Source organism: Lutjanus erythropterus, chromosome 10 (genome assembly GCF_056507025.1).
Source record: "Lutjanus erythropterus isolate fLutEry1 chromosome 10, fLutEry1.hap2, whole genome shotgun sequence".
NCBI lineage: Eukaryota > Metazoa > Chordata > Actinopteri > Lutjaniformes > Lutjanidae > Lutjanus > Lutjanus erythropterus.
Window position 1 is genome coordinate 15,489,126 of NC_139326.1, and position 25,502 is coordinate 15,514,627.

Below are 25,502 nucleotides of genomic sequence, written 5' to 3' on the forward strand. Positions count from 1 at the left end.
CAGATTGCAGCCTCGGCCTCTTAGCGCTTGCCACGATTAGGGCCTGTCACCTCTGGCTCCACACCTTTGTTAGTGCAAAACAAGAGAAGACAGCATGACTGGCTCTGCAAATGATAAGGCCTGAAGCATTAAATTGCCCACTTAAATAACTTTGGTGGCTGCATGTTTACACCATCTAACCTTACAATCCATCTCTGTGCTCTATATGCTGTTAAGCAAGTTTGAGATTCAATTAAGTTGACAGGTGCCAGAGCTCAGGTACTGACACCTGGTGAGACGCAGCACTCTAATCTGGGGATTGCCACCCATTTTAGGAATTCATGTTATTACTGTGATCCATGACAGTTAAGTCAGCATTTGTCAACACAAGCCACTCTCTCCATAAGCTTTAAATCTCAAATTTGTCACTCTTTCTTACTGGAGTAAATTCACACACATAAAATCACTTATGGTACAAGCATTATACCTAACACAAATCTGTAACCCCACGCAACTGTTCTAGTCTCATGAATATGCCATTTATAACATATCAAAAGTCTTAAGAAATCCAAGAGGGGAAAGTGTTGAAAAATACTTACCTTAGTGTTGCTACAATTTCCCATTGTCACCCATGTTAAAAGATGATTTGTGCATGTCTTCTCGTCTGATGTAGGGTTTAGTGTAAGGACACTACAGCCGTCTTTACACTGGACAAAAGGCCTGCTAACATCTGGCTTTTGTCTGCAATGGGAAAGGGTACAATTGGCAGTGATGTATACACAGAACAGCTAGAAGGTGTGTATTTAGTAATGAAGTACTCGTATTCAGTGGAGTGGCTGAACAGTGTATTAACATTGTACTTCTTATAAATTCTTCACAGAAGAAGTCCCCCATTATTTTGTCATCTAAAAGCTTTTATTATGAAGCAGCAAAATCAGGAAATGTTGGCTTTTCATCAGCGGTAACTTAAAAATCTATCCAGTTGAAAGTGAACGCGAAAGAGTAAAATAAAACAGACACCTGAAAGTATAAACAGTGATGCAGCAGAAAAACTAAACCTCAAACCCCAGATATTCAGTTAGAAACTGTGTGTTCAGCTCTCAGATCTCAACTACTTTTACAGACACTCTGCTCCCCTGCACACACAAGTTGAGTCTCGGCTTTACAGCACACATCAGAGAGAAGACAGACAGGCAATCGGCTCTACTGGCAATGGGAAAAGGGTCAATTGCCTCTTTTAGCGGGTTTACCCTCATTTAAAAAAACTATATATGCACCAATTTTGGTGTAAAATGGTTTAAAAAAAGAAGGAAGGGTCAATACACCATAAATCAACATTCAGTGGTCTGGCTCGTGCCAGTTTTATTGAAGCTGACACACTGATATTGTATGGCCTTTGATAAAGAAAAGCCTCAAGCCTAAAAAATGAAAGGACGCACTTCAGAGAATAACATACTGACTCCAAATCCAAAGATGATGTTAAGGGAATATGACATACTCAAATGAAACATTTAGAGACCTCCTCTGATTATTAAATGCGCATTAAGTATATTGTTTAAAACCATGTCTTATATTACCCCCTGTCAATCATGGTAGCTTTCAAATTGAAATAAAAGGAATAGAGAGGGAATGATACAGATTTTGGGAATGGTATTTATTTATCCTAAACTCAAGTTTCCATTCATACAATTCCTTATGACTTTTTCTCTCTTATTTAGAACACATTGAGGACACAAAATGTGTTGAGTTTGTTCATGTTGCAGTTTGTGTGAGGTTGAGCCACACTTTTGGATAGAACGCCTGCACTGCTATCCTGGGGGCACAGATAAAACATGAATTATAAAAATGGGCGGCGCTGTCCTTTAATTATGATTTGGTGCCTTTCTGGAACTCACACCTCTTCTATCATGTCATTATGCTCTGCAGACTCGCAGGCTGATATTCTCGGAGCACAGTAATGATCATATGAAATAATGTTGGCTCGGGTACTTCGTTCCTGGCTCGGTGTCTAATAGGTCCCCATGTGGCTGTGATACCTAAGTCTTACAATATTTATTTGGCACAGTCTGTCCTGCTCTCAGACCTCTCTAAAATGTACAAGTACACTGTAACCGTAGCAGGGGTAGTTAGAAGTTTATTTACCCAGTTTGCAGCATATAATGACTTGATTTTGTGGCTGCTCAACACTGTACTTTAGCTGTGCATGGTTACTGTGTTTGTCAAAGTGGAATTAAGGGAATAAAGTTCTGCCTGTCAGAAGCACAGTTGGCAGAAAGTTGTGTTTCACCCTGCACTGTCAATCCTCTCTCCAAGGTATTGAGTCTTTTTTCATCGTGTTTGAGTCAAGTAAGATCACCTGTCAATCTGACTCAGGTCGTTCATCTCGCAAGAATCATTTTGCTCCTCTCATGGAAATCAATATAAAGACAATGCAATACACAAACTGAACGAAAGAATAAATGTCCTGATGTAAATGGCAAGATGTTGAAGAGAGGGGCAGAGTGGGGGGTGCACAGGATGACCACTGCAGGGGGCGTGGCCCTGTGGCTATGTAGTGTGTGACACGCCACTCGGTGAAGCAGTAATAGCTAGTGGTCAGAACCAAGCACTGGGCTCGCAAGGTACAGGATAAATGTACTTATAAATGTCAGTATTAGCACCAGCATTGATGTGTTTCATCACTGTACAGTAATATAATATAGTTGACAGTGCAAAAAACATGTTTAACATCTTCAAACATTCTTTAAACAAGGAAAACCATCTCACTGACTTAACAAAAAACTATATGATACAGAATCTACATTAGCTGCATGCTTATACTGAACTGATTTGTGTTAGAAAGGTTAGGTGGAATAAAGTGGGATTTACTATTCAGGTAGACACATGCATAGTGAGATTATTAGTGCCTTAAAGCTGATCATATTTGGTAATTCCTCAGGTAAGGAAGAAGATCCTCGAGGAGGAGATTCACTGTCCACCTGAGGCCTCTGTGCTGCTGGCCTCCTATGCCGTCCACGCCAAGGTTAGTACTTCTTTTGAAAGTGAATTTTTTTTCTCAGTTATTTTCATGAAAGGACGTTCATCTGTAAGTTCTTTAATGGTTTATGTATCTTTACTTTAAAACTTGTATGACCAGATGGACACTTACTCTCCTCCTCAAGCATATTTTTTGAATTATTGTTCTGATGAGGTGCTAACAGCTGTGGATAATTTACTGCAACAGGGTGCTTTCTGTAACTGTGCTACAGCTTTAAAGAAAAGCAGCCTAGATCCAGTTATTTGAGATGTTTCAGTCTGGCGTTTGGGCCAATCCCAGCAGGGAGAAGCCATTAAAAATTTGTAACATCAGAATAAACCTTATATTGGATCTGAGTGTCACAAAATCATTTGAATTGACCAGGGGATTGAGGGAATATGTATGTCTGGAACTGTCCTCAACTGATTTACCCTCCTTGCATCTTGGGTAGATGACTATCCAAAAGATCTATATAAAAAATCTTTTATAACCTGTGGTGCTTCACATGGTTTCATTTCAGGGACAATACTTTCATGCATTTCATTTGTTTGTTTATCATCTGAAAAATATATTACCAGAGTGCAGAACAGTGCAGGGAGCTACATGTTTTATCACCAGCGGGGTTAATTCTTGTATTCTGCTCCTATCTATTCCCAAAAAAAGAGACATAAATCACCCACAATTGATCCAGAGCTCTGCCGTCGGAGAAGAGCACATATTACATTTTCAGTTCCTTTACCGGCTAGTTTTGTCATTGATTTTTAAAAATTCCTTTACTATTTCATGCAGTGCTACAGGGCCTTGCATGAAATACCTTTATTCAATAAAGGCATGGGAGCCCTGTGGCTCTGGAAGTTGCTTTTTAAGTAACTGTTCTAAAAAGCAGAGTGAACACCTCTGCTAAAGCAGAACAGCCTACCTGTTGGAGCAGCCTGATGTTATAGTAGGAGTAGAAGTATTAGCAGTAAAAGTAGAATAAGAGCAAGATGCCGCAGATAGTTGCAACATCTGCAGTTGTGCTTGCATTGCACCAGACTGTTCTGGTAAATTTATCAGCGAATATATGGTGCGTTCCTGTTCTCACGTGTGGTCATGAACTCTGGGTAGTGACTGATTAAACAAAATTGCAGATAGAAGTGGCTGAAAGTAGCTTCCTTTGCAGAGTGTCTGCTAGGCTCATTTTTAGACTGGGAGAGGAACTAAGACATATGGAAGAAGTGAACATGGGAGTAGAAGTCCTGCTTCTTTGCATTCAAAGGTGCCGGTTATGGTATTTCAGACATCTGATCACCGTGACCCTTGAGGTGATTGCTTATACAGATGGTTAAGACTTGAGGGCCATGAGGTTTGTGTGTTAATGTGAACAAAGTAGGACAGAGAATGGTAAATGTGACAGTTTATATTGATATAGATTTTATTTCGTATCGTCCAGCCCAGACAAAAGTGACCTTTCTAGACTGGCTTGTACCAAGAGTGCGTTTATAATTGTCATTTTTGCTCTAATGGTATTATTTAATTATTATTTCATTCCTTTTTTATGGCAGGTCATTTTTATATATCTTTCTTCTAATATGGTTACATTGTATACATTGTTTCATTGCTGTATTATTTAGCATCCCATTCAGCATATTTTGAGCTCACTTCACTTCACTATCCTGTATGAAAAGCACTGCATGCAAAAACAAACCTTCATTGATTTATTGGTTGAGGATCAAACAAGTTACCTGGAGCCCATGGAAATCACTCCACAGGAAAAAGCTCCCTTAATAAACCTCAAGCGATCTGAGTCGTTTTGGTTGAAGGATCCCATCTCTCTGAAATCCCCACGCATAAGATAGGGAGAGTGAGGTGCAGCTTTTTGACAGGCGGACAGGCTCTAGTGAGACCGGAGCTCTACCTCAAAGATTTGGCCAGGAGCCCTCGGAGACTCGTCTTTCCCATGCCAATTTACCCGGCCTAGGTTAAAAGAGACGGTGTGGATAAAGAAAAATCAGCAAATGAGCTAGAGACTTGTTCTCTCTGCTGTCAGCACCCTCGATCTGGAAACAGCAAAAATATGGGGCCACAATCTGTTTTCATTTAATCAGCAGTCCACTTTGATTAGAGCCAAAGTGTGTAAATTGGCGTTGTAAAAAGGAGACAGGTACTTGTTTAGCAGTGCAGCTGCTGAGAGGATTTTGGCAGACTTTTCTCTTCTCCTTTTCTAATCATGAGATTTTTTTGTGCAGAACCAGTGTGTAGCCCGTGAAGCTGAGTATATCACACAGTTGGATCTACTTTGGTACTTTTGCTTGTCTTTAATCACGATTATACCAGTCTGAAGATAGCAATAAGGAGAAAGCAAACGCGCATTCCAACCTAGCATTAATGTTTAAAAGATTTTATTTTAAATAATGTGAATCATAGCTCTGTTCTGGTACAGACAGTGGCACACGGAAACTGTGTGTGTAATCTGTTTCCAGGTGGAGAAAAAATAGTAGATAATTCATAACCAACACAGTAGGAAGCCATAAAAGCTACCATTACCTCGTATGAGTTACAGAGAGAGTGCATGAATAGAGGGGATAGAGGGTATAGTAGAAGTTAGGAAAAGTGGAGGAATTTGTGTACGCACAAATAATCTAACTGACTTCTTTACAGTTATTTCCCCTTTGTGCCTAGGACCTTACACAAAAACCCATTTCATACATGCACTGCAATTTTTTTCACACTGCCTGGAGGAGCTGAACGTGTGAATAAAAGTGTCAGCATTAGTTTCACCAAACTTAACTCTGCTAGCTTGCTAGTTCAAAGTCTGGGTGAGCCACATGTGAATAAAACACATCATTGTTCAGAGCAACAATCAGGTGTGGTCTCGAACTTCTGTCAAGTGAAGTCTGGAGCGGTTCATTTCTGGTGTGAATACTAGGGTTGGGATGAAACACTTGTATCAAAAAATGTGGACTTGACTTGCTGTAGCTGGTCAGTATTGAGTGTTGAAGCCAGAGTAATAGATTGAGTTAGCAATATGAACTTAGCAGCTATTAATTTGTTTCAACAGAGCAGAGGAAGTTTATGTCTTAAAGTAAAAGAACAGATGTTTATTATGGAATGTTATCACGTTCTTAATGCTAATTTACATCAGCGTGTCAGTGGGAATTCCCATTATGTGTTAGCATGTGTTAGCTAATGAACTAAGCGCCAGTTAATTATATATTTTTTAAAAAATCAGTTCAGAAATCGTAAAAAACAAAATCACGATATTTAAGAGAATTGATTTTTTAACCTACCCTTAGTGACCACCATTTGAACCAATCACAGAAAAAGATTGTGTCATTTCATTGGTCAAAAAATGTTTTCTCTTCCTGTTCTGGTGAATAGAGAAATTTTAATATTTGCTATCAAAATGTGGACTGTTAAAGAGACAAATATGGACTCACGACAGGGTGATGATTGTTTAATACCCGCTGTCTTACTCTAAAGTCTGCTCATCGGGCTCACATGTTCCAGCACATGTTCCAAGTTCTAAGTGCTAAGCTCCATGATGTATGACTGTATGACCAGTAATTGAACAGTTTTGCAAAGAGGTGTGAAAATGCCCATTTTACCTCAAAAGAAGGTGTTATGTCCACAGTTGACTTTAATCCCAGCTTGCACTTTTAAAAAGTTTAAAATTATTGTCCTGTTGGAAAACTTTTAAAATCATCAACTCTCTCTAAGACTAAGAAAATAAACACAATTCCCAACAGGTGAGAATATCCTATCATATCAAATCATAAATATATAAAAAGTCTGTCACCTGATTTAGGAGCCATATTAACTTTCCTGTGGTTATGTGTATGTGTGTGCTCTCTGTGAATGACCAGTTGAGGCTCTGTGGGTCTGCAGAGGTTTCAGTGCCTCCTGCTCTGTATTCTGAGTGAGCTCTGTGCTGCAAGGAGGTGTTGACAGGGAGTATGAAGAAACAGCCGTTTTGGAAAAAATGCAGTGGGAGTCACTCTGGCATGGAGGTTGAGTAGGGAGTGAGGTCGACTCCTTCAGACACAACGCCACCGGGGGCGTGGCGATGTGTGTCCTGCCATGTGGAGAGGGTTATGATAAGCTAATAGGCCGAATGACACTGGTGGGAATCGCTGTGTTTTACACGTGGCTTCAACAAAATTTGTACCCTAAACATTTTTTTTTTTTTATTGAATGAGGCTACACTATGTTTTCTTTGAAGCTGTATCACAATATGTTTTTTTATCCACCTCACAGCTTGTGATAAAGATATTATGATTTCCAATCTGTCCAAACAGCAAAGAACTAAATAGAGTTGCACTTCTGAGATTCAATCTGGACCACAGAATGTGCTATTGAATACTCTCTGGAATTTGTCAGCTTTGCCTTGAGATTATGTAAATCCTGCTTCACTCGCCTGACTCAGCTGTCATAATGTTGATGCCCACCTCAGCCTGGGTGAGCCAGCATTAGCATGAAAGACAATGAGACACGGACATGGAAAGAAAATGATACAGCCAATTTTACTGCCAGCTGGTGAGATATGTTAGTTCAGTTAAAGTTTATAGACGTGGTGTAACTGAGAAGGGAAATCGTTTGGAAAAGTGTCACACTTTGAATACATACAGAAAATACAGTTATTAAACAAGGCATACTAGTGGTTTGAACTAAAAGTTAGCATGCTACCATGCTCACCATAACAATGCCAAAATGCTCATTTAAAGCAGGTATTGTTTTACTATGTTCAACATTTTTGTTTAAACCAGTCTGACAGCATCTAGGGGAGAACCATTAGGAATTAGTGTTTCGTAACTGAGCGGCAGTTGGAAAAAACCAAATACCAAAAATAATGTTGTTTGCGTACAAAAACTATGAGGTGGTCAACAAAAAATGAACTGCAGTATGCAAAACATCTTCCTTATGTTGCAGTCAACAAGGTGAAACCAAATGCTGGACAAAGACTCGGATTGGAGTGTTAAAAAAAGGGTTTTATTGTGAGTGGGCTGATAGAAGGGAAGCAACTAAGGTTGGGAGGTATGGCTGGCAGTGAACGTGGCAGAGAGGCAAACGGGAAGGCGGGCAGATTGTCGGCCGTGATCCCATGGCAGAGGAAAAAACAGCGGTTTGCCTGTTACGCAACAATAATGCCTTTCTTTAGTTGAAGTGTATTTAATAGCTAGATATAAGACACCTGCATTTCTCACTATTGTACTGTAAATGGATTTTCTTCAAACTGACTGGACTGTGTGAGAAATACTTTTCCTAAATTTAGAAATGGCCTCGACTGAACACAGTATATCCGTCAGTCAGTGGTCACTGCTGTGCTGCTGGTGATAATTGTTAAGTGAAAATATCGTCACATGGCTCTCCTTTGAGAGTTAGTTTGGGGTTGTTAGAAATAATTGGAAAGGTATGAAATCAGAGAGCATCTGCGAGCGCCGTCACTGTCAAAATGCCACCCTGTCTCTGCCTGAGCTGAACCTCATTTGGTGCCATAATACCTCTATAAGTCCATACATCATCAATTATGTAGCAGTTACAAACAAACAGGTGAGGAACTGAGGGAGTAGAAGCTGCAAAATTGAAGGGAAGGGATCTAATTAAATGGCCCTCGGCTTCTCGACTCCGTTAGCCACTGCTCCGGTGTTCCAGTCTGTGTGTTGAGCTTATTAAATGCAGGTCTGTTGAGTACTGTTTTTAGACTGGTGAGCACAAAAATGAAATCCAATTAAACCTCATAATGAAAGTAACAATAAAAACACAACAAAACAACACAACATATAGAATTAGTTGATTAGAGCCACACGAGTGGTCACGAGCTTCTAATTTATGGTGCGGATGTCCCCTATGTGGAAAAAACCCACCGCTATGCTCTAAATTGCATTTGTAATCTCTTGTCAGCGTTAATGATGTATTTTCTTCCAAACACAATGTCATGTAGCATCAGAATACGCGGTTTTGGTTTCACTCCATTCTGAGACAATTTCTTTGTTGTGTTGTTGTTTTCTGCTCCTTCAGGTAACTGGCCAACTGAAGGTGACACAGAATTTGAAATTTGGAGTGCAATTACAGTGACACTCGAGCAGCAGCAGAGGGCTTTTTCACCTGTCTGAAACCTCAGTGATAATGCCACATTTTGGTGTCAGTCTCAGAATCAAATGGGGAAAGAGTCTTTCTAGACTACCTATTTTTCCACCAAGGTGCAACCAAAAAGTCCAATCGTCATGAAGTGAGAAATCCACAAGAAGAGGATAAGATACCACGGTTTGCCGTCAGAGTAAAAAGACAAAAATGCTCCTTCTAAAACCTGTTATTTGAACCAAAGTTTTTACTGTTGACTTTAAGCACTTTTCCACGTCCTTGAAACTTTTCCAGAAAAAAATAAAAAAAATAAAAACACCAAAAAAAAAGGATTTTCTTTTGTGAAAGGATGTGTTGTGCATTTCAATTAGGGGTGGGAAATTTGCAGTTTTACTGGAAGAAATGTCTGCAGAATCTTTGTTTCTGTAATAAATACATTACTTGACTGTTAAATACTGTTTACAAGGGAAATGTGTCATCATGTGTGTAACAGCCAATGCTGTAATTTTTGCATTTGTTTTGCATTTTTCCACAGCACTGGAATACTGTTAGATATATGTAATCTAATCTAAAAATCTAATTTTATCAATTTTATCAATTCTTTGCCTTTTGGGGGTATACTGTATTTTTTTTTCCCAGAATTTGATCATAATAAATTCAGTAAAAAATTGTTTTAGAGGACATTAGTACCACTGATTTTACTGTTTATAAAAATACAAGTTTTTAACATTAAAAGAAACTGTTTCCCATATAATTAGCATGAAAGTAGCATATCTCCATATAAACACAATGGTTATTACATTTGACAGTGACAAAATGTGTTTTTTACAGAGTCGAGAAGCCTAAGGCCACTTAATTAGATCCTTTCTCTGATTTCGTAGCTTCTACTCCCTCACTTCCTCGCCTGTTTGTAACTGCTGCATAATTGATGATATATGGATTTTCAATTCATATTGCAATTATTTTGACAAATATTGCAATTTTGATAAGAGTTAGATTTTGGTGGGAATCATATTTGCATTACATTTTCACTGAAAAAATAATAAAATAAAACAATATCAATAATATTTTGATTAATTGTTTAGCCCTATTTAAAATAGAACATACAAAGATTGCATTCCTCCATAACCTCTTGCAATTTCAACTAGTAATTTAAAGACAAAATGCCAAGAAAAGACACAATTGGATTTGACAATAGTATTTGGAAAACATGCACAGAGCATACTGCAATGCACAGATATAGGCAAACATTCAAGTTAACCCACTTACATAAATCTACAGTCATAGCCCACTTTTTAATCTGTGGCTACATGTATAATTCATATCCTTCCTCCAGTTTTACAGCAGCCACAAGGAAATTCCCCTCTGCCACTCAGTCCTGCCTAATCCATCCGTATCTCTCTTCAAACATGCATGATATAATTTGTATCCCGGCTCTGTGATGATAAGTGATCAGTCTCAGTTCACTCAGAGATATCTCTAATAGCATCATTTACACTGTCTCCCAACAACTGGGCCACTGAGCGTGCGGTGCACATTAATGACCCGGTGGCGGCCCAGCCTCCATTCATTCTTCAAGACACCCTTTTCTTACAGACGCTGTAGTTTCATCTTATGAACAGCTCCCTGGAGAGGCATGGTCTGGTCTGTTATTGGAGGGAAGGTGGGCAGTGGCCATTAGTCTGCAGTGATTTTAATCCTTTTGGAACTTCTACTCTATTTAACAGTATGGAGATTATGACCCCAACGTTCACAAACCTGGCTTCCTGGCTGAGGAGGAACTGCTGCCAAAGAGGGTGAGTGACAGCTGGGTTTACTCTTTGTCATGAGTGAAGATGTTTACATATTTTTCTTATAAACTAGTCCTGCATTATAAGGTATAAGGTAAAAAAAACAGAAGTACAAAGAAGTAGACTTAACTAATCGTTAGTTGCAACCCTACTTTACTGTTTTTTTTATCTGGGATGTGGCATTCCAGCAGTATTTTCTGTGCATTCGTGGATATGTATGTCTCTCTTCTCTCCACTTCAGGTGATTAACTTGTACCAGATGACTGCAGAAATGTGGGAGGAGAGGATCACAGCGTGTTATGCGGAGCACAGGGGCAGGACGAGGTAAAAACTGCTGTGCTGAACTGTACCACTGTGAAGTTCTACAGTCATCAGCAAATTTCAATTTTAAGTTCACATAAGATGTGCTTAAAAAGTTGGTTCCACAAGGAATGTTTTATGCAAAGCTGAAGTCCATTTTGGCAGTGAGATGCAAAAAGAGCCAGTAGGGAAGTTTTCTAAAGGAGTTTTAATGAATCCACAGTTCGAACTTTTTTACTGTCTATTGTAAGCTGAGAAAATTTACCAAATGGTGCAGCTTACCACAGCCTGCAGCTCATCAATTAAGTGTAATTACATGTTTTTCAATTTGCAGTTGTTTTTCAAAAGAGAATCACTTTAAAAAGCAAATATATCATAGTGAAAAGGCCTATAAAAGGATGTTGCTGTAATTGCCTTCATAAATCTAACATGACACAATGAGAATGAAAATCAGTTGTTCTGTTGTTGCACTTTGCTCCACCACTAAGCTGAGCTAAGTTGAAAATGGACAGGGTGCAACTGTGAGGGATGTGGAGTGTCTTAAAAGTCCCGTGGGTGGGAAGTTCTGGGCTGGAAAGTGAGTTCTAAAAGCCAGCAAACCTCAGCACTTGTAAAAGTAGTAATTGAGTCACTGGTGCTGATCAATAACCCTTTCAACCCCAGCAGAGAGCGCGGAGCTGGTGGTCCTCACACCTTTAGCATTTTAATTGTTTAGTAAGTGATGCATTGTGGTGGTGGTGGCACAGGAGGGAGCCTGCTGGCCCTCTGCTGTCACCAGGGCTGGGAACCAACTAATTCTTTTTGATACTACTGTAGTGCTAATATGGTACCTGTCTTTTGGTGTTAATTATAAAACTATTTATTCCTCTTTTTCAGATACTTTTCTTTGAGAAGTACAGATGTGGTTTTGTCTCTGTCAGTTTGTTTATCAGTTCACCTCTTTGGTCCATACTGAAATAACAATTATTGGATGGATTGCCATGAAATGTGGTTCATACATTCATAGAAGACATAACAGAGACGTTGATGATCCCCTGACTTTTCGTCCTGTGTTACCACACTGCTCATATGTGTGACTTAGAGTGAAATGTCTCAGCATTTAGTGGATGAATTGCCATGAAATTTGTTTCAGACAATAATTGTCTCTCATTTGTAATAACTTTGGTAACCCCTGATCTAGTGCCATCATCAAGTCAAGATATTAATATGTACAGTTCTTTGGTTTATGACCACATACCTGCAAAACTAATGACATTCCCATTGGCCTGAGCTGCATTTTGTGTTTAGTGTTCATCAGCAAATGTTAGCATGCTAAATGGTCATTTTAACATCGTCATCTCCGTAAAAGTCACCAAAAATGTATTGGCTCATCTTTCCACTGCTCCTACGATCACCAACTCTGTTTAAGTCAGAATTAACCCTTTGTTCATCATGTTATATCACGGTGCGCATTTGCCCCTAATGTTTACATTTTAGCTTGGTTTTGCTTCTGCCAGCTGCAGCGTTCCTTTAAAACTGAACCAATTTCAAAAATCACTGTCTTCAGTTGTCACTTAGACACAAAATAGTGGGAAAGTTACCCTTTAAGATTTGATATCCGGCTCCATACAGTTAAAGTTTTACTTGAACTTTATTTTGGCTGACATTCTTTTCAAACTTGATTAGTTGATATTTAAAAAAAAAAAAATGATATTTGCACAAAATCAAAGTAAGTGACTGACTTGCCATGTGCATCTGTATTTTCTTTTTCACAGAGTGCATCTTGAATGCTTCACACTTCCACAGCGTTAATCAAGCATTAGCATTTAAATATGACCCACTCTAAAATCAGAATGTACTCAGCGTCCAACCTAGTTTAGATTTTGTTTACTTGGCACAATGCTTTCTTGCCTGTTAAAACTTTGATGAAGCTTAAATCATCAATTTCCCAACCACCCATATCAAACAGCAAGTTATTAAAAGTTTAGGCGGAAGCATGCCCTGATTTTTCCTCAACCATCAAAGTATGCTGATGCTCTTTTTTTTGCTGACTTGACCCTGAAATCACAACAGATCTGCCAGCCAGGCTGCAGAACGAGAGGCAGGAAAGGAGTTTTGATGCATTTGTTTTCTCTCTCTCTCTCTCACAGTATTTAGAGTCTTGCAGGCATCAGGACAGGTCTTCTTTTCCACCAAGCATGACCTCTAAAGCCTATTAGTGAATTATAGCTGTGTTTTGTGTCAGGACTGTGCTTATGTTCTCACCCTCGCAAGAGCTCTATGGCAGAGTTTTTATAGATCACACAACATGACAGATGCTACACACAAAAGCGGAGGAAACAAGGTCTGATCTGCTTTTTCTCTCCACTTCTGCACCTCCTCTTCCCACCCTTCCCTCCCTCTCTTCCTCGTTCCCTTGGATCCCTCTCAATCTCTTCCTCTCTCTGTCTGTCTTTGAACCAGGGATGAAGCTGAGATGGAGTATTTAAAAATAGCTCAGGACCTGGACATGTATGGCGTCAATTACTTTTTAATCAGGGTGAGCCAATGCCGCTTCCACTATATCTTTATGAAGTAAGCCAATATGCGAGATTAGGAGGTGTGTCACTTTCACTGTGGTGTTATGAAATGAAGTGGAGGAATGGTAGTCTGACTCTCTTGTTCTAAATTGTCCGTTATTTCTTCTATAATTTGAGTATAGGGGCGATGTTTAAGCAGCTGTGTACATTTTGGGGTAAATAAACGAATTTGATTTGGCACTGGATCTTTTCCAGGTGAGTCATAACAAAAACAAGCATGTAACAGCTCTTTTAACAAACAGAAATTCACCCGAGGCGACTCCGGCCGTGATCAATGCATTCTGTAAAAGGCCGAGACATTTTAAAATACCACCAGCAAGTCAACCTCTGCTTAAGTAATTCACTGTAGCATTGCCTTTCAAGTAAACAAGCCCAGACTGCATATAACACCCAGCAAGTGGCATTGTTCTGCTCAGCTTAAACAAATACTTTTGGCAAGCAGAGCCACCACAGTGCCACCTCTGTCAAATCTGCAGGTACAAATGAATGTTGGCTGCGAGGGTGGTCCCACAGCTGCTCACTAGGGTCCCTTCACGGACGAGTAGAAGAAAAACTTTGCTTGTGTATTCTGCTGATGTGGTTTAGAATAAAAAGGGGACAGATCTTCTTCTGGGAGTGGACGCCCTGGGTCTGCACATCTATGAGCCGGACAACAAGCTGACGCCCAAGTGCTCCTTCCCTTGGAATGAGATCCGCAACATCTCCTACAGCGACAAGGAGGTGGGGAATCTACATCATGAAAAAGATTCAGTGGGACAGTACATGGAGTGTAACACACATGGCTCAAACTTGAATATGGAGCAGTATTTAATAATTTAGTATCCTAGTTTTAGGGCTCCAACTAATGATTATATACAGTATTGATTAATCTGTTGATCACTTTCTCGATTAATTGATCAGTTGTTTGTTGTTTTTGAGGGGAATCATATTGTGTGTTATGATATTGGTCTTCAAGTTCCAGTTATCCAATTTGATGACTGTAAATTAGAATTCAAAACTAACAAATAATGCTTTTTGTTTTAACACAAGAGGAGGTTTTATCTCACAAAACATCTTCATATCTGGAAAATCCTTAAAAATCCTTATTGGACAATGTGCACAGAGAAGGTAGCTTTCTGGACTTTCTGGCAGAAATATTTCTGTCAGAAAGACTTAATATAAAGAGGGATATAAAAAGTGACAAGTCCTCAGTAGGAGCAGGCTGTGGTGGATGAGTGGGTTAAGCACAAGACTTCCACTCAGGAGACTGGGGTTTGTCTCCTATATGAAATAAATTATTATTTTCAGTTTTCCATCGCCATTTGGTTCATTTTAGGCAACAAAACTAAGGAAGAGAGGTCATGGTTTGGGCTAAAATAGATCATTAACCATGTGTTAAAAGTCTTTCTAGCAGGAGACTGACTTCTCCCATGTGTGGAAAATATCCTCATCAATATTTGATTTCAAAGACATTGCCTGGCCTTGCCTGACAGATGTGTCTTTTCTTTTGTGGTTCAATCAAAAAGCTGTATTTCTTTGATTAAAAATCTGTTATACTTTCATCAAAACATCTGGTATTCTTTGATCAAAACATCTGTTACTCTTGTCTCTTCAATGTTTAGTTTACCATCAAACCTCTGGACAAGAAGACAAATGTTTTTAAGTTCAACTCTTCGCGGCTGAGAGTCAACAAGTTGGTGAGTTCATCTGAAATCCTAGAATTTGTTTTGTCTGTGGCTAGTAATTATAGCTTTTCCACCAGCCACTTCAGCAGTCTGAAAACCATCAACAGTCTGAAAACCATCAATTTTGATTTGTTTGTCACAGTGGAGGTGAAGAAACGTTCTGGAAGTGGCTAGAGTTTTGTGATGCACCAACCACAAGTATGACTGCTAGTAGCACCCATTCTTCATTTTGTTTTTCTTCTGCAGATCCTCCAGCTGTGTATAGGGAACCATGACCTGTTTATGCGCAGACGGAGGGTGGACTCACTTGAAGTGCAGCAGATGAAGGCTCAGGCCAGAGAGGAAAGGGCCAGAAAACAGGTACTAATACCGGAGAAACAAAGGAGTTGTCAAGATTCCATCCAAATGTAGTGTAAATTCTAACCAAATTTACAGAAAATCAGCAAAAGAAAATGCAATTCACAGCTGTTTATTAAGAAAAAACGATCTCTGATTCCAGCTTCTTAAATGTGAATATTTTCTGGTTTCTTTATTTCTCTGTGACAGAAACTGAATATCATTGGATTGTGTACAAAACAAGACATCTGAGGATGTTGTCTTGGGTTTTATGAAATACTGGTTGACATTTTTACTATTGTCTTACATTTTATAGAACAAAAAAAAAAAACCTATTAATTGAGAAACTAATCAACAGATTATTCAACAGTGAAAAAAGGTCATCAGTTGTAGCCGTAATCAGTACACCAGTCCACCTTCTTGGGATGATTTTCACTCAGGTCTTTTTATGCTTTGAAAACTGAAAATATACATTAGCATGCAGAAAGTGCAGTCTGTCCAGCCACTCTCATTTTACTTCACACTCGAACAGTATATCTCTTAAATGTGTTGACTTTAATTGTTCACATCTATGTTCCAAGTCAGACAAGGGAGTGAAAACACCCCAAAATTCAAGTTCACTACTTTGACAGTACATAAAAGTTACTTCTTACACTTTATTTACAGCAAAACCTTGATTTTTTACTTGCATGATGCTGTCAGTCAGGTGCACCTGCTTGGTGTGAGATCCATTTATCCTTATCCTGTCTTTGTTTTTTCTCCATATTCCATCCTTTTGTTTGTTCTGTTTGTTTCTTTACCACTGTATCCTATTTTCTTTGTCCACACTCCACCTGTCTGTGTCGTTCAGGTAGAGCGGCAGCGTCTGCAGAGAGAGAAGCAGCTGCGGGAGGAGGCAGAGAGAGCCAGGGATGAGCTGGAAAGGAGGCTGATTCAGCTGCAGGATGAGGCTCACATGGCCAACGAGGCACTGGTAAGATTCACTTGGTTAGCTTCACCCAAAATCCACCATTGTGTTGGCTGTGTCACATTTATGCCAGGTTTCAAAACAAAATATTTTGTCAAAGTCTCATCCTCCTCTCTGTAACTCCTCTCACACCATCTTCACCTCACTTTCCTTTTTTCACATGTCATTTTCTCATTTTTCCTCTTTATTGTCTCACTGTTGCCTCGTTCCCCTCCATCAATCTCCCTCACTCCTTCTGTATTCATGCACATCCTCTGTCTGCACTTCTCTTCGCTTTCTCTGCACATATTTTTATCTCTCTGTCTTTGCTCCATTTCCCCATCTTGTCTTCCATTTTCAACTTTTCTCACCCCCCTTATTGTGTTTGCCCTCCCTCCTCTTCCTGCTCTTCCTCTCCAGCTGCGTTCGGAGCAGACGGCGGACCTGCTGGCTGAAAAGGCCCAGATCGCGGAGGAGGAGGCCAAGCTGCTAGCCCAGAAAGCTGCCGAGGCTGAGACAGAGATGCAGCGCATCAAAGTGACTGCCATCCGTGGCCAGGAGGAGCGGCGGCTCATGGAGCAGAAGATGCTGGAGGCAGAGATGCTGGCCCTCAAGATGGCTGAGGAATCTGAAAGGAGGTGGGGAGCGGAGGAAGGAGGCCTGAGAGGTTTAATGTAGAGTGTACAATGGGATTCTTATCTAGCTTTGGCCACTATGTGGCTTTATCTCTGTCAACACTGACTGTATTTACATGCACACTAATTTCCACTGTTATTTAGAGTATGACATTATTCTAAAAATGTTTCTCAGTTGGGGTTTTTATAGCAGTGCAAAGGCTGGGGTAGAGATGGATGTGAAAAAGTCCACATTTCTGATCAGAAGGAGAAAGAAAAAACATAGATACTTTTAAACATTATGAAAGACATGAATATCAACAGGTTTTTGGATATGTGCAAATATCGCAACACCGATGTTTTCAAAAGAGTGGTTGAGCAAGTGAAAAAGATAGAAGGTGGGCTGTGTTTGTATGGTCAAACAAGTCTTCCACCAGTGGAAAACTGAAAAAAATACAGTTTTGACACAAAAAAGTTAAATGGCTCCATCCTTTCCACTTTTTGCACTGGACTGCGATGATGTGCTTTCCTGTGAAACTTGCAGGAAGCTAAGATGACTGGTCAAATTTGCAGACAAGTTATGGTGATTGGACAAAATTGCTTTCACGGGGAATTCACGGGGATTGGTTCCTGGAGGGGTTGATTTTCATCATCCATGTAAACAGCTTAGTAGGAATATTGTTGATAACGTAAGGGCAGAATAAGGGCATGTAAACATATAAACATATTCATTGTCGCACTCCTACCCACATTTTTGGTGTTATGTATGTCTCGCACAGACACACACATGCGTGACATGCATCATTTTTTAGAGCCTTAAATAACTTATTCCCACATCTTACTTACTTTCCAAGAGTTTTTTTCCTCTGTAATGCTAATACCTCAAACTAAGGAAGCTGTATTAAGGGAGCATCAAAATGCAGTTCCTAAATAAGCTCCTCTGCACATGAGCCTCCCAAAATGTTTTTGAAATACTTTACTGTTCAATGTCAAGGTGCACAAACACGCTGCTTCACCTCACCGCACAGTTTGCTCAACAGCAAAGCCAGAGCAGAGCCAGTCGATATTCTCTGAGCATAGAGCTAAGTAACGCAGATCAAAGAATAAGACCTTCTAACTTGTTTAAAATCATTTAATTTTAAAGGCTTTGTTCTCACACTGCAGCTGAAGAGCAGGTAATCGCACTTTTACAGCTACACAGCTGCACACAGGAGGAGAAGCGAGAAAGCTTTTGTTCAGCAGCCCTCCTCCTGGGTCTGAGATGCAGCAGTTAATTTGTGCTAGTTAATTGTTAGCAGTAGTATCGATTGATGGCGGCTGTCCCCATCAAACTCTTTTACTACACACCGAAGCTCCACGGTGCTGAAACTGAGTTTGTGATCTATGTTTTATCTGCGCCTTCAAAATCGATTTTGTCATTTTCTTTTTTATACATCCCTCTTCAAAGTACTCATGATTGCTGCTGATGATTTTTTTATTTCTTTTGAGGTCAGATGGATAAGGAGGTAGGGATTTGACGAGTGATCCTTGATCAGCACTCTTAAAGCTTGATAGATGCCAGTCCATTGTAGCATAGAACTTAAGCCATGTTCATAATAAAACAGTATACATAGAGACTAAAAATATCACTTCACAGCCTCTTCTTCACAATTTATTGGGCAATCATTTCAAATGGACACCATTAACCACTTGCCAGCAACCGCAATTTCTGGATGAGCACTTTCTACACCGGAGAAATTTAAACCCGCGGCACTCAACATGTAAATGACTCCGTCCACTCAAACCCTCGAGGCACATAGCTCCCCCACATGAACGAGGAACTGCTGAGTGTTCAGGAACACAATCAAACGAAATGTAATCACCTGCATATAACATTTTTACATCTCTGTGTGCAAACGCGATGGTGCAGTAATGGAGTCAGAAATGATTGTCTGCCGGGGTGATGCATTGATCACCTGAGTAATAACAAGGTGACATCCCGGGTTCGCCGAGCACCGCCGTACCGATTATGTAAGATAATTTTGGATTCAATTTAGATAATTCTGTTTCCTTTAAAGGACTGGGAGGTGAATTAAAGTATTAACTGCATCTGTCGGTCTGCTTGTCCCTCAGGGCCAAGGAGGCTGAGCAGCTGAAACAGGACCTGCAGGAAGCCAAGGAGTCGGAGCGCAGGGCGAAGAACAAGCTGCTGGAGATTACCAGCAGGGCTGTCTACACGGTAACAGACCTGAAACGTACACATACATCTAATCAAGTATTTGTATTCATATATACTTAAAACCCACAGATACATATAGCACACAACAAGTACACAAGGAGATAAATCAATGGAAATTCTGCTAATTTAGTACTCAGATAAATCATTTATTGGGAATGCAAATATTTACTGATTATAGCTCCTCAACTATTATGAGTTGCTTATTTAAAAAACAGTGAAAATGCAGATTACAGTATCCTGAAGCATAAGCTGATATCTTTTAATGCACAATATGTTAGTTCTGCTGCTAGTGTCGATAAAAACAATAACAGTGTCGTATAGTGACATTGTGAAGCAGTTGTTGTCTCCATTCTGAGGCAGCCACCATTGCCAATGACAGTCTATCTGACGTGATTCAGGCAGAAATCATGTTCATGGATGAGGTTTGTGTTAAAATTTTATTCACCTTACATTTAGTCACATTTGCTGACTTCCTTCCCCACTCTTGACTTTTCTGAAATATCTGGTGTTTTCCCGGAAGTTACAGCAACTAGCGGCTAAGTTACCTTTAATAAATTACAGATTTCTCTGCATTTGACCCGTAGATACACTTGGGGTGATGTAAGTACACAGCTCAACAAAAGATATAACACAGATCTATTGTTTTAAGACATTTTACTGTGGAAATGTTACATATTATAGCTTTAATAGTCCTGTTTTGTTCACCATTTAGTTCACTATTATGTAAGACCAAGAAAGACAGCAAATTCTCACATTTGAAAAGCTGGATTCATTAAATGTTTCTAATTTTGCTTGAAAAAAAATAATTGGAACAATAAATTGATTATTGATATTTGCCCATTAATTTTCTTTCTATCAGCTAATTTATTAATTGCTGCAGTTCTACGCATTAATAAACATTACTGTTAATGTATGATGTAATTTACATGACTGAAAGTGCCATTTTTCATTCATGTATGCAGGTGTTAATATCCCAAAAATATTTGCAGATTATTTTTGAAGTTTTTTACTGGTCTGACAAAGTGACCAATCAAGATGTCACTTTGAACCCTGGTAAACTATGATGAGCATTTCTTGCTTGTTTTTGCACCTTCAGATTTGTTTTAGCTCACAGAGATAACTACCCGCTTCTCATGGCCAATAGCAATATGATAACCAATAATATCACATTTTTGTATTTTAAAAAGAGATTCATATAACCTTTGCTTTATGCACACCTGAGAGTAAGAAGATGTACTGAAGCAAAGATGGATAATTTAATATCCCATAGCTCTGACCAAACCAAATCTAGCTGACATCACCATGACAACAAAAACTGAGAGCAGTTCTGACTCCACTTATGTTCATGCAGTTTTTACAGTAAAGTTTATCAAAAAATTACACAAACGTACTTTGGCTTTTACAGAGCATTTTGCCCTAAGAATTCAAATGCTTTGATATAATCTGTCAAATCGGGTTATTATTATAGCTGATATTTATTGTGCATGTCTTTATATTATAAAGACAATTTGGAAGTAAATCAGAAAATGAATCAATAATGTAAACATCTGAGAGTCACAGTCTTTGTATAGCCTTGGATAAAACAAATACACATGCATAAAACACATTGTGCTGTACACAGATACACTCCAGCTGTGCACCCCTCAGAAATATACTGTGTCTGTCCCTACTGCGAATATAACTAGGGGTAAAAAAAATAACATTACCACATACTAGTCTAATAGCACACACATACACTCACACATGCAAGTGTAGGCCTACAAAGCCAAACTGAACAGGACATAATTGCATAAGAACAGGCAGTACATAAGACAGCCTACGCAAGAGCTTCCAACATGCTAAAAACCCACGCACTACACGTTCATCTGCTTACACACATGTACACACACTCACACTCACACACACACACACACACACACACACACACACACACACACACACACACACACACACACACAGATACATATTGAGATGCTGGCCATCATAGAGAACCACTCGCTTGTAAGCTTGTGAATGAAGAGCCTACACACACACACACACACACACACACACACACACACACACACACACACACACACACACACACACACACACACACGTGTGCATACATACAAAAACATGCTGCCACTGGAAATCCACAATACACACATCAGCTCATGATTGAAAAGTCAAACGCACTCACACAAGCACACAGTATTTTCCATTCCCATTTCCATCGGCCTCGGTCAGATTGCCCTCCATGCTCGTCCAGACCATATTTATTTCCACCATGTAGTTTGGCTTCACATGCCAACCAATGGATTTACATTTATATTGTGTATTAGGTCCACTTCATATCCAGGACATTCCTGAGATGGCCACTGCATTTCTGACATTTGATCAGGATCTAAATGTATGTTGTATTTGTGTGTTCATGGTCTGTGACCATCAAGAGGTCATCTTTTTTTTCCTTTTTCTCCTTTTTGAGTGGTCCCTCTATCTATATTGTATGCATTCCTCTGCTCCTCTATATATATGCTGTCAACTTTATTCTATCTCCCCCTCCTCTGTATATCCATTGTATCCTTCCTAATTTTTCCCCTGGCCACTTCTTCCTGTTCATTCCCATTTGTTCTTTATTTTCCACCATTTTTTTTTTCGTCAGTACGTCTACATGGCTTCCTTTCCTTTTATCTGTCTTTCCATCTCCCCTTCTAGTCCCCTGGACTGCCGCCTGACAGCATGCCTCCCGACCTGAGCTTCAGCAGGGAAAACCTCAGCTTTGACTTTAAAGATACCGACATGAAACGCCTGTCCATGGAGATCGAGAAGGAGAAGTGAGTGGCCGGCCCTGCTTTGGTGATGCTGCCTAATATTTCGGGCCCCAACAAGTTTGCATTTTACACTTATGGTTTAGCCTGATTGCAGCGGTTCAGTTATTTAATAGTTAATCAGCTGAAGGGATTCATTAACTGATGAATATCTATAGTAGAATAATCTTAAATGCACTCAAATATGTGAAATATCTAACTTAATGCAGGATTGTACTTGGAGGAACAGCATCACTTTTTAATAAGCACATTTTGATTCAGGAGTTCAGGCAAGCAATTGACCCTCAGCATTAGCTGTCACTGGTGTCATCGCCAGCATTCAAGCATTTTGTTTCCCTGGCTCTTGGTGTCAGTGATTGCAGACAGGAAAAATTACGTCGAGACAAGTTTGACCTTGGCTGTGGAGGTGAATTAATTGTCTGGGTCTTTGTTGTCATGTAATTAGGTAATTAGGTTTTTAAAATAAAAGAAAGTGAGCAGAGAGACTACAGGTCCAGAATTGGTGGGAAACTGTTCATAAGACATGAAGAAAGAATGCAAAGGAATAGACCTTTTTCTCAACAGCCATTTTAACATGACGTAGTAGTGTAAACACAAGTATTACCAATGATATTAATTAAGGGTCTGCTACATTCATGTCAAAAAGAGTCAGGGGGCTGCTGTTGTGCATGTTGGCTCACTGGGAAGTCTCTGCTACATTTATAACCAAGAGATTCAGTTAGAAGTTACAAAATAACTGAGACCTGAACACACAGAGACTTTGAAAAACCTGTTTTCACAAAATCATATGGTGTACCAAACTGTTCAGCAAAGTTGAGATGCATCTTAAGAAAAAGTGCTGAAAGGGAAAAGTAGTAAACTGTCTCTCAACATGCACTTTGATCATCTTTAGGGTGGAGTACATGGAGAAGAGCAAGCACCTGCAGGAGCAGCTGAATGAGCTGAAGACGGAGATCGAAAGTCTGAAGCTGAAAGAGAGGGAGACTCCTCTGGACATCATTCACAACCAGAACACCGAGCAGGGGACCAGCAAGCACAGCAACTTTAAAAAGGTAGCTATCAGCTCGGCCGCTTGCACGGTGGACACATGACACAAATAATAACACGTACCACACAATACTTGTTGTATGTCTCAGAATATGCTGTACATGCACAAGTGTCCCTATTCATGCCTCATCTGTTCACACTTGTGTACTCAGTTAAACATTTGGAGTTATTTTAGCACCTTAAAGCACAAAATTCATCAATAGGTCTTTGGTTTCAGTGCAGAAATCTGATTACATCCACCCCTTAAGGTGATTTCAGAAATGTATGCATAAAGATTAACTGCTACATATCAGAAAAATGATACAACAGCCACAGATTTGACTACATCAGTAGACAACCACAGACCTGACCCAAATTCTGCTGGAGCTTGAAAAAAAATGATGCAGTTGTCAAAAATCTTACAAGTCAACTCTTTATCTGTCTCTCTGCACTGCTGTGTTTCTGGTGTGTGTGTGTGTGTGTGTGTGTGTGTGTGTGTGTGTGTGTGTGTGTGTGTGTGTGTGTGTGTGTGTATGAAGCCTGCCCCTCTTCTGTTAGCTTGCGACATTCCCTGAACACAAACCTACTCAAAGACATCCACAGCATAACATCACCGCACTGAAAGAAATGTCAGCACCATCTTATACATCGCCTCCTGCAGTTTTTTTTTTACATTGCTTTGCTTCAAAATTGCACAACTAGTCACGATGTCACGATTCCAAAAATCCACAATTCTATTTTAAATCGTTAGCTTTATGCCCTAACAACTGTCACTTATATTTTCAAATTCTTGTTTAAAAAGATCAAAAAAAGTCTATAGTACAAAGTGTGAAATAACACTGGTAAGTTGCACTGTGTCGTCTTTTAAGCTTCATTTATTTCTTCAGACACGTGTCAGACACTGCAAGTAGGCAGGTGTGAAGAGGAAAAAAAAACTGGGAGAATCGCTGATTCTGCTTTTGGTTACGATTATTGAAACTGAAAGCTCATTTTGATTGATTTTCAATTTAATATTTAAATTGTAACTGAAGCTGTTTTATTTAGTGTCATGTGCTCATAACAGTTTATTACCTAACCAAATAAATACCAAATTCTGAAGACGTACACTGACCCAAGACTTGAGGTCAAGAAAAAAAACAGCCAACAATATTTGGATTCCTCTTGCAGTTTTCATGTAAAACTTTTTCTTCACTCACCAAAACGCATTGCGTGCATCCTGAGCTCTAACAAATGTGTTGAGTGCATTTCTTCACTCATAAAACATTTGTAACGTTTTTAAGTATTTCATATCCAGCATTGTTTATATCTTGTTGGCAGTCTTCTTCTTCTCAGCTTTGCTGGCACGTTGCAGCACATCTTGGTAACTTGTTGAGGTCCTCATACATGTGCATGAGGTAAACAAAACTCGCTCATACAGAAACAGCTCCATAGCACTTCTAGAGGTCTGAAACTCCACAGGGAATCTTTAGATTCCTCCTCCCGTGGGAACTGCTAAAAAGTTATGTAGTGTAACATCGCCCATGTTTACTGCTGTTGGTGTGGCAGAAAACATCATTTTCTGGGGTATTTCCGATCCAGTAAAATAATCTATTTTAGTCACACTTTTATTTTAAATTAGTATAATATATGAAATTCGTATTGCATCTAAATTGTATTAAATCCACTTTGAATCACAGGGTGTCCAGTGTTAATTCTGCGAATTAACGATAAGAAGTCGTTTTTGTATTCCATGACTAAATTGTGACGAAGACATAAATGAAAAAAAAAAGATTGACAACAAAAATTATGATAAAAGCTCTGTTCATTATGCCCTGACGAATAAAGATTGGCTCTGTTCGGGGGGACAAACTAATTAGATAACAGTAATTAACCATCTCAAAGTGCTAAGTGCTTGCCTCATCTTCACCAGCGCCCTTTCATGTGGAAATAAAAAAACAAGAGAAGACGACCTATCTGTGGACCCTGAAACTTTTAGTAGTTAACTTTTTTCCTCTTTGAATATGAGAGAACATTGAGTAAAACTTTACTAAAAGTACACAAAAACAAAAGACTGAAATCTAAAAATAAATTTCAGTCAGTTATGAATACTAAAATTAAATTAAAACTCCTTGTCAGAATGAACACGAAGTGTATCGTAGCTTTGCAAATTGTTTCTCTCAGATTGTGTTTTGTGTATGTATGTATT

The 25,502-nt window shown here is 39.3% G+C and overlaps 1 protein-coding gene across 2 annotated transcripts in view; it reads left to right on the top strand.

Moving 5' to 3' along the window:
* Positions 1–25,502, top strand: part of nf2a (NF2, moesin-ezrin-radixin like (MERLIN) tumor suppressor a) — a 36,873-nt gene that overhangs the window by 5,400 nt on the left and 5,971 nt on the right. Inside the window, exons 4-16 of one of the 2 annotated variants that reach the window (XM_084728382.1) lie at positions 2,918–3,001; positions 10,783–10,851; positions 11,087–11,169; positions 13,588–13,663; positions 14,289–14,423; positions 15,305–15,379; positions 15,614–15,727; positions 16,554–16,676; positions 17,070–17,287; positions 19,376–19,481; positions 22,179–22,297; positions 23,184–23,343; positions 23,857–23,994. In XM_084728382.1, the coding sequence (XP_084584508.1) occupies positions 2,918–3,001; positions 10,783–10,851; positions 11,087–11,169; positions 13,588–13,663; positions 14,289–14,423; positions 15,305–15,379; positions 15,614–15,727; positions 16,554–16,676; positions 17,070–17,287; positions 19,376–19,481; positions 22,179–22,297; positions 23,184–23,343; positions 23,857–23,892 (1,398 nt within the window). In that variant the 3' untranslated portion in view covers positions 23,893–23,994. Of the gene's footprint in view, positions 1–2,917; positions 3,002–10,782; positions 10,852–11,086; positions 11,170–13,587; positions 13,664–14,288; positions 14,424–15,304; positions 15,380–15,613; positions 15,728–16,553; positions 16,677–17,069; positions 17,288–19,375; positions 19,482–22,178; positions 22,298–23,183; positions 23,344–23,856; positions 23,995–25,502 lie in introns of those variants that run through there. The other variant, XM_084728381.1, reaches the window with a different exon arrangement.